Source organism: Pygocentrus nattereri, chromosome 2 (assembly GCF_015220715.1).
Source record: "Pygocentrus nattereri isolate fPygNat1 chromosome 2, fPygNat1.pri, whole genome shotgun sequence".
NCBI lineage: Eukaryota > Metazoa > Chordata > Actinopteri > Characiformes > Serrasalmidae > Pygocentrus > Pygocentrus nattereri.
Genome location: NC_051212.1, coordinates 37,563,177 through 37,579,970, shown reverse-complemented (window position 1 = coordinate 37,579,970; position 16,794 = coordinate 37,563,177). Strand labels below are relative to the sequence as shown.

At 38.9% G+C, this 16,794-nt stretch overlaps 1 protein-coding gene across 10 annotated transcripts in view; it reads left to right on the top strand.

Moving 5' to 3' along the window:
* Nucleotides 1-16,128, top strand: part of amph (amphiphysin) — a 48,540-nt gene extending 32,412 nt beyond the window's left edge. The window contains exons 10-26 of one of the 10 annotated variants that reach the window (XM_037547357.1): nucleotides 29-167; nucleotides 943-1,065; nucleotides 1,181-1,282; nucleotides 1,492-1,515; nucleotides 1,748-1,768; nucleotides 2,004-2,171; nucleotides 4,492-4,524; nucleotides 5,301-5,345; nucleotides 6,364-6,570; nucleotides 6,927-6,980; nucleotides 7,522-7,572; nucleotides 7,833-7,883; nucleotides 8,997-9,038; nucleotides 11,830-12,147; nucleotides 12,521-12,697; nucleotides 13,419-13,520; nucleotides 14,899-16,122. In XM_037547357.1, the coding sequence (XP_037403254.1) occupies nucleotides 29-167; nucleotides 943-1,065; nucleotides 1,181-1,282; nucleotides 1,492-1,515; nucleotides 1,748-1,768; nucleotides 2,004-2,171; nucleotides 4,492-4,524; nucleotides 5,301-5,345; nucleotides 6,364-6,570; nucleotides 6,927-6,980; nucleotides 7,522-7,572; nucleotides 7,833-7,883; nucleotides 8,997-9,038; nucleotides 11,830-12,147; nucleotides 12,521-12,697; nucleotides 13,419-13,520; nucleotides 14,899-15,003 (1,762 nt within the window). In that variant the 3' untranslated portion in view covers nucleotides 15,004-16,122. The other 9 variants (XM_037547359.1, XM_037547368.1, XM_017714226.2 and 6 more) reach the window with 9 other exon arrangements.
* The last annotated feature ends 666 nt before the right edge of the window (nucleotides 16,129-16,794 follow it).

Here is a 16,794-nt window from a genome sequence, read left to right as displayed (position 1 = left end):
TAATAGCACAATTTGTTTTCATTTACAGTGATTCAGGGCCCTTGCGCCTGGCCAGGACACCAACGCCTCCCGAGGATGAGAGTCCAGAGGGCAGTCCTGCTGTCAGTCCCAACCACACACTGAGACCTACTTCACCTGGTCCTCCTCGACCTAAATCCCCCTCACAGGTGGGTTCTGGAACCCCTGTAATGTGTTCTCAGTGTACACTACAATATGAACCAAACAACATTCAGTATGGGGTACAAACTCAAGCTCTAAAACTTGTCAGTATTCCGAAAATATTTACTTAAAGAACACTACTGTGTCAACAATTAAGAGCTAAAACACAATCCTTAAGTACAGTGCTGTTCAGAATGCACTATAGGTTTCCCATGTGGATGTGCGAATGTCCTTTTAATAAATACATCCAGGATGTTGTTGTGAGAAGGCACAGTATTTGTTGTTTTTGCTCTAGGACACTGAATTTGAAAAACTTTAATAGTAAATTCATGTTACGTGAACCTGTTTCCTTCCTATACACAGACACTTATAAATAACTTGCCAGTAAATTTACACTTAATACTTGGTGGTAAAAAAAAGAAAGATGACAATTTTAAGTATGATGAGCATAGTGGAAAACAGTTGTTCCAATTAAGGCATTACGTTTTAGTCTCGGTGTATATGAATACAGACAAAGGACTCTGCTAATCATGTTTGCTTTATTTCTCTCTTGCATTTTACAGAGTGAAGATGTAAGTGTAACTGTAGCCTGCAGACTTAAAAATGTAGCAATCTTTTTCTTTTTAGATAACGATTGGTAGATGTAGCAGTTATAGGTGGATACTTAGAGGTTTCTGAGCTATATTGTGAATTTGTATGTTTGTCAATTTGTGTAGTGATAATAAATGAGGCTGAAGCTAGATGATAAGGTCATTAAGTGTATGTATGTGTCCATGACATCAGCTCAAGATGGGGCCTCCAAAGCCTCCTCCTCCCAAAGTCACTCCAACCAAGGAGCTGGCACAGGAGCAAATCATTGACCTGTTTGATGGAGGCTTTCCTGAGATCAGTGTCACTTCACCACAGGTGATTACACATTTGAAACAACCTTATAAACAGCAGTTGTTTTAGAATAACTGCTTTGAAATTTCCATTCAGTGTCACCATGCACTTTTTTTTCCTTATCATTGATTTTCTCCAGCCGAACGAGAAACCCGGAGAATCTCTCCTGGACTTGGACTTTGATCCGTTCAAACCGGACAGCAATACACCCATCGGTCAAACCCAATCACCTGCATCTCAGGTCCTTATCTGCCTCACTTCTTAGTCAGTAGCATAAATGGACAAGGCCTTGATTATGAATAAAACTCATAATGAATTATTCTGTGATCTTGGGCTTTAGGTAGCACATGTTAATGAGTTCTGGCTGTAATTAATGAATGATTTAAATCTATTTTATGAAATAATGTGAATCTGATACAATACATTTTTTTGTATTTTTCTCATGCACAGGCACTATCCTGGGATCTCTGGGCGGTGAGAAATCTTTTTCGTTCTGTGTTTATTGAAATAAATGGAATTCTATTCAGGTTCCAAAATAACCAACTGACTTGCTTTTGTTCTTACTGATACTTACTTAATTCGAGTAGTTCTAATGTATATGAACATCTTTGAGAACACAATTAGTAAGATTCTCATAACAATTTGTATTAAATTTCTGGTGTAGATGATTTGTTATAAGAGTTTAACAGAAATGTTTGTTTTTCAGGCAAATACAGAGGCCCAGCCTGTAAGTAACAAATGAATTATAGCTTATATGTGCAGTCACAGAGCAAGTAATTACAGTTTTGTGCTATGATAATGATTTCTGGTATGTGTTTCTATACTGTATGATCTAAGATTATGTAAAGTCTTTGTATTCCCTTTATCCTTGCCCTCTGCCACGAGGCAGACTCTTGGTTTGTTGTTACTTTGGCCATGAAGGATAATGGTTCAGACAGTAACCCTTTACCTTCTGTGATCAGGCACCTGATGCTGGTTTCACTGCCAACTGGACAGCTGACTTTGGTTCTGCTGGAGACAGTGCTGAAGATTCAGGGGCTGTTCAGCCTGCAGCTGATGGGCAAGGCTGGCCTCCAGCAGATGGCTGGCCCACAGAGGTAGCACCTCAAGGAGAAGCAACCACAGACGAGGTTAGAAGCTGGGATATGGAACACAACCCAGAGACAACCCCAGACTCTGATCCCTGTACTGTGGGGGTTGGCGTGGCCAAGCAGCAGCTGGGTCAGAAGGTCACAGAGGCAGGCTGCACCACAGATCAGTGTCAGTGGGCAGGGGGCCAAGAAAGGTGGGGGAAAGGAGAACCAACTGCAGTGTTAGAGGAGAGAAGACAGTCCATGCCAGGGATCATATTCACAAATGAGTTTGGGCAGGAGGTACCAGAGGCCATAGAGGATAGTGGGCAGGAACTGTACACAGCACAGGATGGGGGAGACAGCTCCAAGTGGTATTTATCAGGTCAGACAGATGTGGATGGGTCAGGATCTGACTATGAGACTGCTGAAGAGTGGGGGGATGCACCAGGTCAAAATGGAGGATGGATTAGTGCGGATGATGAGCTTGACTCTGCAGAGAATGAGGGGCCAAACACAATAACCCAAGAGGGTTTTGCGGACTGGGGTACAGCTAGTACTGTTTCACCCCTCCAAGAACAGAGCACTCCAGCTGGTGTAGACTTTAGCGGCAGTACATTTACAGTTAACTGGGACCAGCCATCTATGACAGAGCCAGTGAAACCTAATGAAGTTACAGGGTTTGTTCAGCAGAGTTCAATATCCAGCACAACAGATCCTACAGAGCAGAAAGAGAGTGTAGGCAGTTCATTGTTAAATATTTCAGAATCCACTCTGAGCTCAGACCCATTCAGCATCTCAGAGAGTGACCCATTTGGCAATGATCCATTTGCCACATCTGGGGGCGATCCATTTGGCACTGGAAATGACCCATTTGCCAACTCAGAAAAATATCTATTTGGGCAATCAGAGGCAGATGCATCAGAGTTGCCTATGAAAGATGCTAGTGCCCCAGAGGGTGATCTTTTTGCCCCTCAGTGTTCAAGCACACAGGATCAGACAACTTGTTTTGCTTCAGATCCATTTGCATCCCAAGCAGGAGATGCAGGAGAGTGGGCAGGAGATCCTATTGCTGATGAGATCACACCAGACCATTTTGACAGTGTGAGCACACAAGAGCCTTTTGCTAGTGAGAGTAACCAAGACCTCTTTGCCAGCAACAGTAACCAGGACCCTTTTGCGAATGAGACTAACAAAGATCATTTTCCAAATGAAGCCACACAAGATCCTTTTGAAACTGAGTCTACACAAGATCATTTTGCAAGTGAGACCACACAAGACCATTTTGCAAATGAGACTAACCAAGATCCCTTTCCAAGTGAGGTTGCAAAAGATCTTTTTGCAAGTGAGACCACACAAGATCCTTTTGCAAATGAAACCATCCAAGATCCTTTTGCATGTGAGGCCACACAAGATCCTTTTGAATGTGAGACTGCAGAAGATCCTTTTGCAAGTGAGACCACACAGGACCTATTTGCCAGTGAGACAAACCCAGACCCTTTTTCAAGTGTGGTCACACAAGACCTTTTTGCCGGTGAGCCTAACCAAGAACCTTTTGCAAGTGAGGCCGGACAGTATCCTTTTGCCAGTGACACAAACCAAGACCCCTTTTTTAGGGAAACAACCCAAGATCCATTTGCTAGTGAGAGTACCCAAGACCCTTTTGCCAGTGAGAACAACCAGGGATGGCCAGGGGGCTGGGAGTCTGCAAGCATTGGGCAAACAGGTGGGGAAGGGACAATATGTAGTGGACAGTCAAATGGGTTCGCCCAGTGGGCAGCCTTTTCTCCCCCTGATATTGATATAGAGAGATCCAGTAAGGGTTCCTGGCAGGAGGTGAGTGGCAGCAGTGGCTTCTTCTCCTCTGATGGCCAGGGGGACTTCATTGCAGGCTGGCCTGGTGAAAGTGGTCAGACTCAAGACCAGTTTGCTTCCTTTCCTGGTCAAAACAACATCCCTGGTCCAAAGACTACAGCTGCAGAAATTCCAGCCGGTCTTAAAGAGCCAGAGAACTCTGACCTGTCTGAAGATGAGGTTGCGAATCGGAGATACGGAAAGTTGTACCAAGAAATAGATACAGAGAAAGACGAGGTACCTGAATTCCTCCCCTTGTTTAGTGTAGCATAGAGTAGACCTCAGTGAGAGATCCCCCTCTTTTCCTGCCCACGGATGAAGTACCGATTTCCTGCTACAAACCCCCTCAGACCCCGGAATTACCCACAGTCTACAGACCCTAGTCGTCTGCTCCTCTCTGTCCTGTGCTTGCTTTAAATATTTGTTAGTTTTGTTGACAATTTTAAATAGCATTCCCACTCCCTTTTTACTTATACAATACAAGTCTGTTGAGGGACATGCTAACCCTTTTTTTGATTTGATTTAGGTGACCAACAAAGCTTTTAATGGATTTGCTCAGGTAACTAGGCAATTGGATGTATTGATTAAGCATATATGGCAGTTAAGACTTCATAGTGACAGCTATAAAATGTTTTTTGATTAATTTCAGGGTAACCTCTCTGCAAAAAGGCACAAGTTGCATAGCCCAGCATTAATGCAAAAACTTAATTTTATCTATCTATCTATCTATCTATCTATCTATCTATCTATCTATCTATCTATCTATCTATCTATCTTTGCTTATCTGTCTGTCTGTCTATCTATCTGTCTATACATGAAAAATCAAACGTAATAAGAAATGCTGAATAATGTCATCAGGTGAAGGCAGTCTGTATATTTATAACTATTTGGCAGTCTCCTGGACATATTTGAACTTGTGCTAGTGTCTTCATGTCTTTAGATAATGCATGTAACACTGTCTAGAACAGAGGTTTTCAACAGTTCTACAAGCCACTATCCTGCACAGGTATTCCATGCTGTAGTACTCCTAATCAAACTTAAAGGGCTGATGAGTGGGATCAGGAGTGCTAGAACATGAAACAACATGAAGGTGTTCAGGGCAGTGGGTCCCCTGAACTGGAATTGAATACCATGGTCTAGATTACTGCTATAATGATCCCTACTAATATCTTTTCCTGAATGATCCCCTCAAAATATTTCTCTCTAGAAACTATTTTGAAAATGTCTAAGCTTGACAACTAACCTTGATGTTAATATTATGTTTAAGATGTCATAAAAACATACCTCTTTTGTTAAAAAGCCTTCTTTTTATATTCTGTCCTATTGCTTCCCAAGACGGATGCATCAGCATCAACATTTGTGGCAGACTTTGATAAAATGGTGAGTGACTGTTTTTTTATGATTACAAGTAGAAGTGTATTAATTATTTGTGTTGACAGTCAGATAACTATTGTGCCCTGTTTATGCTAGTGTTGTGGAATGAACAAACAGTATGCACTAAATGTATGCTATGTGGAACTATTTGTAAGTGGAAAGTGAAAAAAGCTCAATGGCCTAACCTACGATATTTCAGCTGTGGTTTAGCTATTTACTTTGTGTCAAAAACAGTTAAACTATTCATTTTTGTTTTATAATATATACAGTCACATGCAAACGTTGGCATATCCCTGGTCAGATGACATGTTTTGTTGATTTTCTAAGTGAAAACAAGTAAGGCAAATTGCATTACATTAACACGCTACAGAGAATACACTTATGCACGTTTTGATACTCACTGTTTATTTGCTGAATTTAACTTTGTGAAAATAAATGAAACTTGTAAGTAAAATGTGTCTCAAGCAAAGGTTATGACACATTTTATGTTTTAGTTTTTTGCAATATGTTAAACTCTGTAAATAAACAGTAAAATTTGCAAAAAAAAAGTTGTTCTCAGTAAAGTATCTGGTAATGTAACTTAATTTGCCAAGCAGTGTTAAAACGTTTGCATACCACTGTATTATAGATTTTCTAAATTTGTAAAGGCACATTGAAGGGACTCAAAAAGGACTGTTTTGCACATGTAAAACTGATTTAAAGTATGAAAGCAATTTTTTGAGACACCATAAAAGGATTAACAAAATGTATGAGTTCAGAATATGTGATACACAAAGCACACACTAAACGAGAAGTGATATCTCTGTAGCATTTTAAAATAATTGTCAGACTAGCATATTTGATCTAAATTTGATTTGTTTTGCTAATTGTAATATTGTGTGTGGCTGTATTATCTATGACAATACAAATGCCAGATCAGGACATCATCAAGCAGATACACAATCTGAAATGGGATCGAGGAAAAGCCTGACAGAGACATCTCTATTTCTAATTCCTGTACTGCATGTGTTGTGTATATGTAAAGCCTGAGGTTGAGGCCCCAGAAGGGCCAGAGGCTGGTACAGAGCCCCCCCCAGAGGATGAGGGGGTCCTAGCACCAGAAGGTGAGGGAGCCCCTGCACCAGTTGCTGAGGCTGGCGAGGGGGGCGCTGTCACCACTCCTCCTGCAGACACCACAACTGAACCAGCAGAGTCCACTGCTGCTTCCAGCCCTCCTGCAGAGACAGCTCCTGTGAGTGCTTTAATGCACCCCAAATATTATCATCATGGATGAGATGACCTAATTTTTCATCATCACCATTGCCATCATCACCTTCTTCATTCTGCCACCACCACCATTATCTTCATTACTTCCATCATGTCAACAGCATCACCATGGTCATCTGTGTCACTGTAATGGTCTTTTTGCTATCATTCTGCTGCCATCTTTGTTGGATCATCCTCCCATTCATCTTCATGTTTTGTTGCTTTCTACATTTTTTTCAGCCACAAACTATTTTGTTTGCATTTTAAACATGAAATGATCAAAGTGCAATGCTGAAAGCAGTAGCTAATGATGCTTTCCTGTGTGCTGTGCTGCTTATTAAGAGCACAGTGGAGTCTCCTACAGCTGCTGAAACTGAGGCAGCAGAGCAGATTGAGGTATGTGCATTTCTCCCTTTTATCAGCCTCACACAGCCTGCACATCTTATTTAAGCCCCATTATTAAGCTTTAAGAGATATGCTACAGCAATAACATTCTTTTTTTTTTTTTTTTTACTTGAATGTGTAAAAATGGATTTGGTTCTTTTTGTTATTTATGCATATTTTGATGTATTTTTTTAAAGATGAAGTCTGAAATATATTTAGTATTTATTATATGATATGTTTAAATTTAATTCAGTTAGGTGCCAAAGAATGATCAGCAAACTTTCTTGGTGTTTATTAATTTTATTCATTTTTTCATTTTCGTCATTGTTTTATGTATTTCATTGCTTACTGTGAAAGCTGTACAGTATATTATCACAAGGCTGTGTCCATATTTGTAATTTTTAAGGTGCATACTCAACTATTTTTATATATATATATATATATGTATATATATATATGTATGTTGTATTTCATACATTATAATTGCCTCCATATCTGGGGAAGCCTGTAGTAACTGGGGTAAAAACATCAGTTTTTGACCTTTTATGTGTAGACAACTCCACCTGAAGACACAGAGAAAGAGCAAGTCAGCCAAGAGGCACTGGTAACTATTTATGATATGAATGGCTTAAGGGAAGTTCAAACTATATGTAGTACTGCTTCATATGAACTTGGCTTCATACTGCGCAAATACTCTATGAGATGAAGCATTCCTACAATCTTTGTGCATCTGTGATCTGCTGGTGCAAATTAATGCAACACCAATGACTTATGCACCCAGTAAAAGAATAGATTATGTTGTTTTTTGAGAATGTGTAGCTGTAAATCGCAACAGTGTGAGGTTTTTTTTTTTGCTGTATGTAGGAATCTGCTCCAGCGGCAGAAGCAGGACAGGAGCCACCTGCAGAGGCTTTGGTAATACTTCACTAAATCTTATGTATGATGCAGTACAACCCCAGTATAGTCTTCAGGCAATTCTCCAAGCATTTGCTTTTTCTTTTGGGTGGCTAATAACAAACTAGAGTGATCAATTTTGCTCTTTCGGGTCATAATGAGGGTATTTGGGAAAGTGATGCATTCTTTGCTTTAATGTGTTCTGAATTTCATTATTGTGTTAAAAGTGTTGAAGCAAAAGTATTGTTACTCCGTCTTATTCTGTCAAGCTAAATACAACTGAATGTATATACAATGTCATGAAAAAGTATTTGCCCCCACCTGATTTTTTTTTCTGTTTTTGTATATTTGCCACACTTAATTGGTTCAGATCTACATCAGATCAAAAATTTCTCTGAGAGCATGGTAATGACTCATCCAGGAAGTCACAGAAGTACCCAGACAAACATCTAAGGAACCAAAGGCCTCATTCACCTCTTAAAAGGTCAGCACTTATCATCATTAGAAAGATTCAGGACAAAAATGGTATCCACGGCAGAGCTGCAAGAGGAAAACCAATGCTAACCAGGAGGAACGTGAAAGGTCATCTCAACATTTACCAAAAAATAACACCTTCAAGCTCCCCAAAACCTTTTTGGGCCAAAAGAAACAGGCAGGTCAAGGTTGAAAACCCTCCAGTGTGGCTTAATTTAAAGCGATTTTGCTTCACTGTGAAATCAAAGTGTAATCAGATATTTTAATCATTTGGTTACAGTAGTTGTTGCTAAAGGTAGCAAAACCAGTTATTATGTTTAGGGGAGTATTGCTTTTTGACCTGGGAGATTACAGATCATTTAAAACTGAAATGATGTTTTGTATGAGAATCTGAAGTCATGTAGTGTGGCATATATTCAAAAATAAAAGCATTCAGGAGGGAGCCAGATATATTTTCATAGCACTATGTACTATATAGATATATTTATCATTGCATTTATTTGTTTGTTTTTTTGTTTTAGAAAACCATTTTACGGTGTTTAAATTGAAACATTTAAAAGACTGTGGAGATTTATTTGAGAGGGATCCCTACATTTTTCATTTTTGATTCTGCTGACTGTATGTATGGATTGTTCATTCACATGTTTCTTTTGTGTGTAGGCCTCAGCGGAAGATAAAGAGTCTCCTATTGAAGAGACTCCGGTAACTAAACACTGATTAATCTCAATACTGCTACCCTGGTACAAACAGCCCACAGCTCTAAAATGTTATTTCAGTGTTGTTTAGAATTCACACTTTTCAGCTATTGTCTGCTATATATACTGTCTCAGCATGAAGTCAAGCATGCCTTCTTCGTATATAAAGAGATTGTTTTTGATTAAAGGCTGTACCACATGGCCTGGCAGGTCATGCCATGATTTTCATGTGACTTTAACAGCCTTCACCCTTTTTGGAAGGCTTTTCACAACATTTTGGAGTCTGAATTTTTGCCCATTCAGTCAAAAGAGTATTTGTAAGGTCAGGCACTGATTATCTAAAATGGGTTTTTGTGCTGTAGCATAAACATTACCTTTCACTGGAACTAAGGCACTGAAAAATAGCCCCAGACCATTATCCCCCATCCACCAAACTTTACTGTTGGCATTATGCATTTTGGTAGGGAGCACTCTTCTTCTTTTTTTTTCTATGTTTATTTGGGAAGGAAAGGCCTTACATTCCACTTTTTTTTCTACATATCAAAAGAAAACATGAATACAAGGCTTCCTCCTGTTTTCCCGGAAACATAAACATAAAACGTACATGAATAAAGTAAATGATAATAATAACAACAACAATAATAACAATAAACAAATAATAGTTTAAAAACATTCTCAGGCACAGTGTTTTACATACACACTATACTTTAAGCAATACATCATTAAATCTTTTATTTATCCTTGTAACGGGGAGCACTCTTCTTGTGCTGATGCTGCTTCCAGAGGCAGCTTGGAATGCTGTTGCAAGTAATGCAACATAGAATAGATAGGTTGGACATGGTCTGTGATTTTGTGAACCACTTTATCTACTGCTACCTTTTCCAATTCACAACAGGTTACAGTTGACTCTGTCACAGGATAGGGCAAACTTTAAAATTCATAACAAAAAACTATTTAGAGTACAGTTTTGAAATTTTGCATGAATTAAATAGAAGATTTTGCTTGAAACTTCAGCAGAGACAGTATAAATTAATAGACTGAAGTGGATACTTTGTACTGCGGTTCTGAAAATCCACTTCCACACTAGTCATGTTTTTGATAAAATGAGTGTTTTATGTCATTTGCAACACTTGTGGATGGAGACTATATGACATTCATTTAAAGTATATTTTCTGATTGCACCATTATTCAACATAGCTCAGAAAACTATTTAAAGTTTAGTTTTAAACTTTCAGTGGATATAAAGTCCACAAGTTTTCTGAGCTAAGCTCTTACTGATGTAAACATTCTTGTTTATGTACAATTTTTTTCCTTTATTTTATTTGTCATTTGTTTGCTATATAGTTTTCCTTTTTTTGAATTATCCCAGGTGCATATTACCCAAAGTATTTGAACCATGACACCACAAGGTCAAGGGTGGCGATAAAGGCAGAAGCCAAATTTTTTTTTTAAATGTGAAAAACTTTTTAAATTTGAAAAGCAATTATATTGTTAACTAGGTCAAATTCTGATTCTTACTCAACTGACAATTCGGTGGCACTGATGACCTTTTTTGGTTTCTATGGTGACCCTTTTCCCTTTTCATTGTAATGAACTATTTGCTATCATTTTATGTTAAGATATAGACATTCAAAAACTGTAAATGCCTGGTGCATTTTGCTGCTTTTTGCTTGTCAATTTCAAAGCAGAATGTGACAACATACTTCAGGTATAAAGGCCCGGTCACCTTTTGTGATTTTGTTGGTGCAATTAAATTAATTTAAATGGAATGTCTGGCAATGAGCGATTTTGACTTCAGGGGTGAATAAATTTTACGTGCACAATTTCCTGTTGCATTCAATTTGGTAAACTCTTGTGTGAATTCAGGTCTTCAGGACAGCTTTGGCTTTGTTGATCTCAAAGGAGCAGGCCTTCAGAGCAGCATTAAATATCCAAAATTGATAAAACACTATTATTTATTTTTTAAGAGTTTAAACATTAACTGTTTACTATTGCCTCTCCACTGGCAGCATTATTATCATTACTTTTGTTGCTTTACTCTTTGCATTAGATGAGATATTCCGCTTGTTACCTGCAATGTTAGCTGCCTGGCTCATCGCAGCTGCACAGAACTCACCCCACTGCTGCCAACCTGGCCAGTTATCTACACTTTTTTGCTACACTATGCTGTGGCAGACATATAGTTATCTGACACAATTTCCTAGTGAATTGACTTCTGGTCAAGCTTCAATCACACTCAATTTGCAAAGCGACTCAAACTGCACATATCTGTAACTGTGGCTTAAGGCCAAAAGCATTTAGAAAAAAAAATTCTTAGTGTATTTTCCTAAACCTAAATAAATGTCATTATAGCAGAGGACATTTAGACATATATGTGTAGAAGTAGGAATTGAAGAAGGGAATGGCCACAAAAGCTACTTTTTGGTTAAGAGAGGTCACTCTGAAGTCAGGAGTCTTGGCTCTAGAAGTCACACACCTCCAAGCAGATGACCACCCTGCCTTTAGCAAGGCACCTACCATGACATCTGTGCTCCCAGAACCCTTCATTGTGCCTAGTGAACCTTTCCCAACTCAAATGACTTAACTGTTGGTGAAACACTAGTCAGTTTACCACTAAACTGACACTCATCTCCTCATTGAGGACAGTTTCAACCACAGCAGTTAAACTGGTCCCTGCTCCCTTCATTGTGACCCACACTGAGTGCTCTCCCATGTGCTGCTCTGCAGCGATCCATCCAAATGAGTGGCTGTTATTAAGTGTTCAATTACTGGCTCTCACATCTGGATGCGTCTTTTAGACCATAGAGACCAAACCAGAAGATGAAGCTGGTACCGTAGAAACCAAACCAGAAGATGAAGTTGGCACAGTAGAAACCAAGCCAGAAGATGTAGCTGGTACAGTAGAGACCAAGCCAGAAGATGAGTCTGGTACAGTAGAGACCAAACCAGAAGATGACGCTGGCACAGTAGAAACTAAGCCAGAGGATGAGGCTGGTACATTAGAGACCAAACCAAAAGATGAGGCTGGTACAGTAGAGACCAAACAAGAAGATGAAGCTGATACAGTAGTATTCAAACCAGCTGATGAAACCAGTAAGGAGGGTGCAGAAAAGGAGGTAGATATTCAGCCATGATTTTGTACCTTGGTACAAATGTCTGATGAGAACCAGCTTCTTTGTGCAAGTGCTCTGGACTTAGCATAAAGACTGTCTGATGAATTCTAAATAATGAACTTTTTTGTGTGACTGTTTTTTTTTTCAATTATATAATGTGATGTTTTGTTTACAAACCTTTTGTTTTTCTTTTATCTTATAACTATATTTTATGCCTTGTGTTTGAGTTTAGTACATCACTTAAGTTGGCCAAAGTTGCCTTAAATATATTGCAAATTCTGCACTGCAACAATGGTAATGGAAGAGTAAGTTTGCTCTATGATCACAGATTAGTACACTGTGTAGTAATGTCTTGTTGTCTATTGTCTTGTCTCAGGAGAAGATGCCTATTCCTTCTGTAGTAATTGAACCTGCGTCCAGCAATGAGGGCGATGATGACCGTGATGGCGACATAATATCTCCAACAGCAACCAGTGGAAATGACGTGACACCAGACAGCCAAATAGCCAAAGACATCTCTTCCTCTGGCATGCCTCCAGGCTTTATGTTCAAGGTCAGTTCATGGCACATATCCCATCAGTATGACAGTATGTACATATTTGGTAAATTGTAGTGCTACACAATATATGGCTATAAAATGTGATGTCTGATAAAGTTGCTGAGTATTGCGTTGAAAAAATGAGACATGTTAAATTATACTTAAAATACAGGCTATTTTTTGTCATAAACATAAATCTAGCTAACATAACAGTAGCCATTACTGCTTCTCACATTTCACCTCTCATCACGTGTATAATAATAAAGCATTTTTACAGTCTAGTAGTGAAGGATAGAGTCATTTTTAAGCTCTGTGTGTGCGTGTGCGTGTGTTTTGTAAGTGGCTGCATAGCACAATGGTTAAGTCATTTGCTCTGCTCATGAGACTGAGGTTTGAGCCCAGCTCAGGGAAGCACACCTCTACTTAGCTACATGCCCAATCTAACTATGTTCTTCTTGTGCTGTTGTGGCAGTCTTTAACATGTTTACTGTGGAAATTTTATGTATCAATAAAAATGCTATAGATAATGTGAATAACTGTCTAGTAGCGTGGTGCGCCTCTTAGGGCCTTGAATTCTTCAAACTTAATTGTCTTCTTTTTTGGATTCTGAGGTTATCAAGCTATTGTAGCTCACAGTAGACCTGTTGGAGACAGTGTAGATGTTGATTATCAGCCTTGAATTTGGGTGATATCCTCTGAAATACACCTTCACTCAAACTTGGCTTCTTTCTTGCAGGTTGAAACAATGCATGATTTTGAGGCTGCAAACCCTGATGAGCTTGAGCTGAAGAGAGGAGACATAGTTCTTGTTGTTCCCACAGAGCTACTGGAAGATCAGGTATTAACAGTTTTGTTAAGGAATCCAGCATCCAGGAAGCATTTACTGACACATTTATACATGAACAAGCCAGGGATTCCTTCACACATTGTTTTTTCCAAATACATAGTCATTTGCAGCTGGATTATCAAATATACCCTGTAAAACTTAAGCAACTATAAATACATATGTGATGCACTCTCATGAAAATAAAATTATGTTCACATTACTAGGCTGAAGTGTCACAAATCTGATTTTTTGCCCTAATGAGACAGATCTGATGTTTTCAAAGCTGTGTGACCAAAAAAATCTGATCCTTTTCAATCAGATTCAAGCCACTTTTATATGTGGTCCTAGATTAGATACATACTTCATTTGCAGCCATGTGACCTTAGTGAGATTACATTGGAATTCATGTGTTTTTTATCCACTCATGCATATTACTATCATTGTCCTGTGTTAGTAGTGTGGCAGCAGCAGCTAATTTGAAGTTTATACCAGTAAACTCTACAGAAGTATTAAAGGGTGTGCCCTGTCCCCAATCATGTGACGTTACTGTTTAGGATGTGTGTATGCAGGTTGTTTTAAGGGCACAGGTTTATTCACATTAAGAGGTCTAAAGGCCAGCATATAAACACCTTCACTAGTAAGATGTGTTTCATGTCCACTTTGTATCAGGATATACTTTGACCAGATTCAATTTACTTTTATTTTGTTTATACTGAAATGTGTCTCCTGTTTGACCACATGAGATCTGTTTTTACTTTCCTGTAAAAAGCACACCACATACATCACTTCTGTTTTACTTCTTGTTACAATACAAAGTGACAATCTTGGCTGGAACACGTTCAGCAACCCAGAGTACAAAAAAGCACTTTTCTGCTTACCTTACTGTTTGCTGATACAGAAAACACTCCATTTACTCTTGTACTGAATGTGGTCAAGATCTACCTCTCAATCTGCCTATGAATGTGGTTTGAAAAAGGGTATATATGTGATATTATATCCCTTTATCTGATTTTTTTAAATCTGATGACTGCTTTAATCCAACCCAGGAAACATGAGTATGCTGTTTTCTTGACTACTTAATTAATTAGATAGTAATTATGTTTGCGTAGTTGATTACACCTAGCTGTTCACACAATCAAGTGAAATCTGAATGTTGTCCAGTCAAGGAATATGCATGTTAATGCAAGATGTAAACAGCCTCTTATGCAGATGAATGTGAGCCATCAAGGCGGAAAGATCAGATCTGAGCAAAAAGTCAGATTTGAGCAGTAAGGCTTGAAATATGAAGGTGGTCTTATTTCCTCTCTTTTGAGTATTTTTAAATCCTTGGCTATCCGTGTACTCATAGTGACTGGCTTGTACTGATTACCTCTCTCTGCTGACTCTGCAGGATGCCGGCTGGCTCACTGGCATGAAGGAGAGTGACTGGCTACAGCACGGCACCTCTGCTCAGAAAGGATTGTTTCCAGAGAACTTCACACAGCGTGTGGGCTAAAGCCTCAAAGCATGCCAGAGCAGGGCATGAAGCAGCCGAGAGCTACAGACAGACCCACTAGCATGGAGTCTGGCGCCCTGAATGACAACCGTCAATCGGAGCGAACAAAGCAAACTATATCCAAGAGGACAAAACACAATCAACAACGAGTGGATACACAAACCCCTACTCAGAGCTTAAAGAAAATAACAGAGCATGATGCGATAGTATGGTCTACCTTCCTCTCGAATCAAGACCTCTTTGTTTTTGTTTGTTTACCTGTAAGCAGCAGCAAATTGATGTGTGCTTTGTTGGAACTGTGGTGACCTCCACATGTAACCCCTATCTGTTTAAAGGAAAACTAAAAACGGGAGTTCTCCTCTAAAGACAAAAAAATTAACCTTATCTTCTCTGCACCAAGTGTATTGTATTGAGTTTGTTGCTCTGCAGCAAATTTTATCAGAATTTGTAGTGATATGATCTATTTAACCGTTCTAAGTGTTAATGCGAGACTTCAATGTTTTCTTTGAGACATTTCAGACCTAAATGTTACCTTGCATCATTGTTAGTGTTCTCTGTAGTTTTCATGGCTGGGCGTGTACGGCTATGGTGAAAACATTTGGCATAACTGACATCGGCGCTTGTTCGTTGACAAGAGTGCTCTTTGCCAAATGAATTAAATCCTAGGTATGTTATGAGCATGCAAAATATTTCAAGAAGAATAGCTGGGACCTGGCATTTGGCAAATACAGCTTTGCAAAATACTAAACGTTGTTCCCTACTACAAAAACGTCCGTATATCCACAATTAGATAAAATAATGAAATTATCCTGTGAACATGTATGGAAAAAACAAGATGTTGAATGCAATTTTACGTGTTGAGAAATTCTATTTATTTAACTTTATATTTTTTAAGCTGAAGCTCACTGGGAGAGTTCTGGGGTGGGGTATCTGCAAAATATGCAATATATGTCATTTGGTTTAAAGGTAACCATTGTCTTGATTGTTTAGTTTTAAGAGGTAAAGGTCACTCCTGTGTTTGTACTGTTAGTCTTCACTGTAGAGATTTTCGTGATGTACATATCCGTGTTAATTTATCTATAAAGTGAATAAAGAATACTTCATATGGTTATATGTTCATTTTAAGAGATTAAAGTTTGTTTTTTAGCAAAATCACGCATAAACTGGCACAACACAATGGACCTACAGAGTGATTCAGACGTACAGAGTGATTCCCTCTAAAGCTCAACAAGCACCATTTCTGAACACGTGGGGACCCTTCATTCACCCCAAACATAGGATTTTATGCTTCGTTCAATAATGCAGTGGCAAATGTGCGGCCACCAGGGGGAGCCACTGGCCTGTGTCTTGTCACATACCGTTCAGCAAATTCCTGTTTGTCAGTAGGCTTATGGTCACCTGCTGGCCCTCAGTATTACCACAGGCTGCAATGGTTACGTGACTCAGCCTTTGACCAAAGTCTAATCTGGATTAAAGTTTAGGGCTCAAGAACAACAAACTGGCTCAAATTCAAAACTACTGAAGGATGGAGTTGAGGGTCTGTTGCAAAGCACGAATAGACATTCAGTAACATATTTAACCAAACTTAATCGTTTACACTTGTTGGTTTGTACAGGCATCTATTTTGTGTAACCTTAATTATATTCTATGCAGTTAAAGTTGTCCTGTAGTTCTAGCCGAGACTGTAGAGTATGTTCTTACAACATCACAGCTGCACGTGTCAAGGATTACCTAATTTCCGTATGTTTTCACATAATTGTACATATGCCTACTTATACTAACTAAATCTGT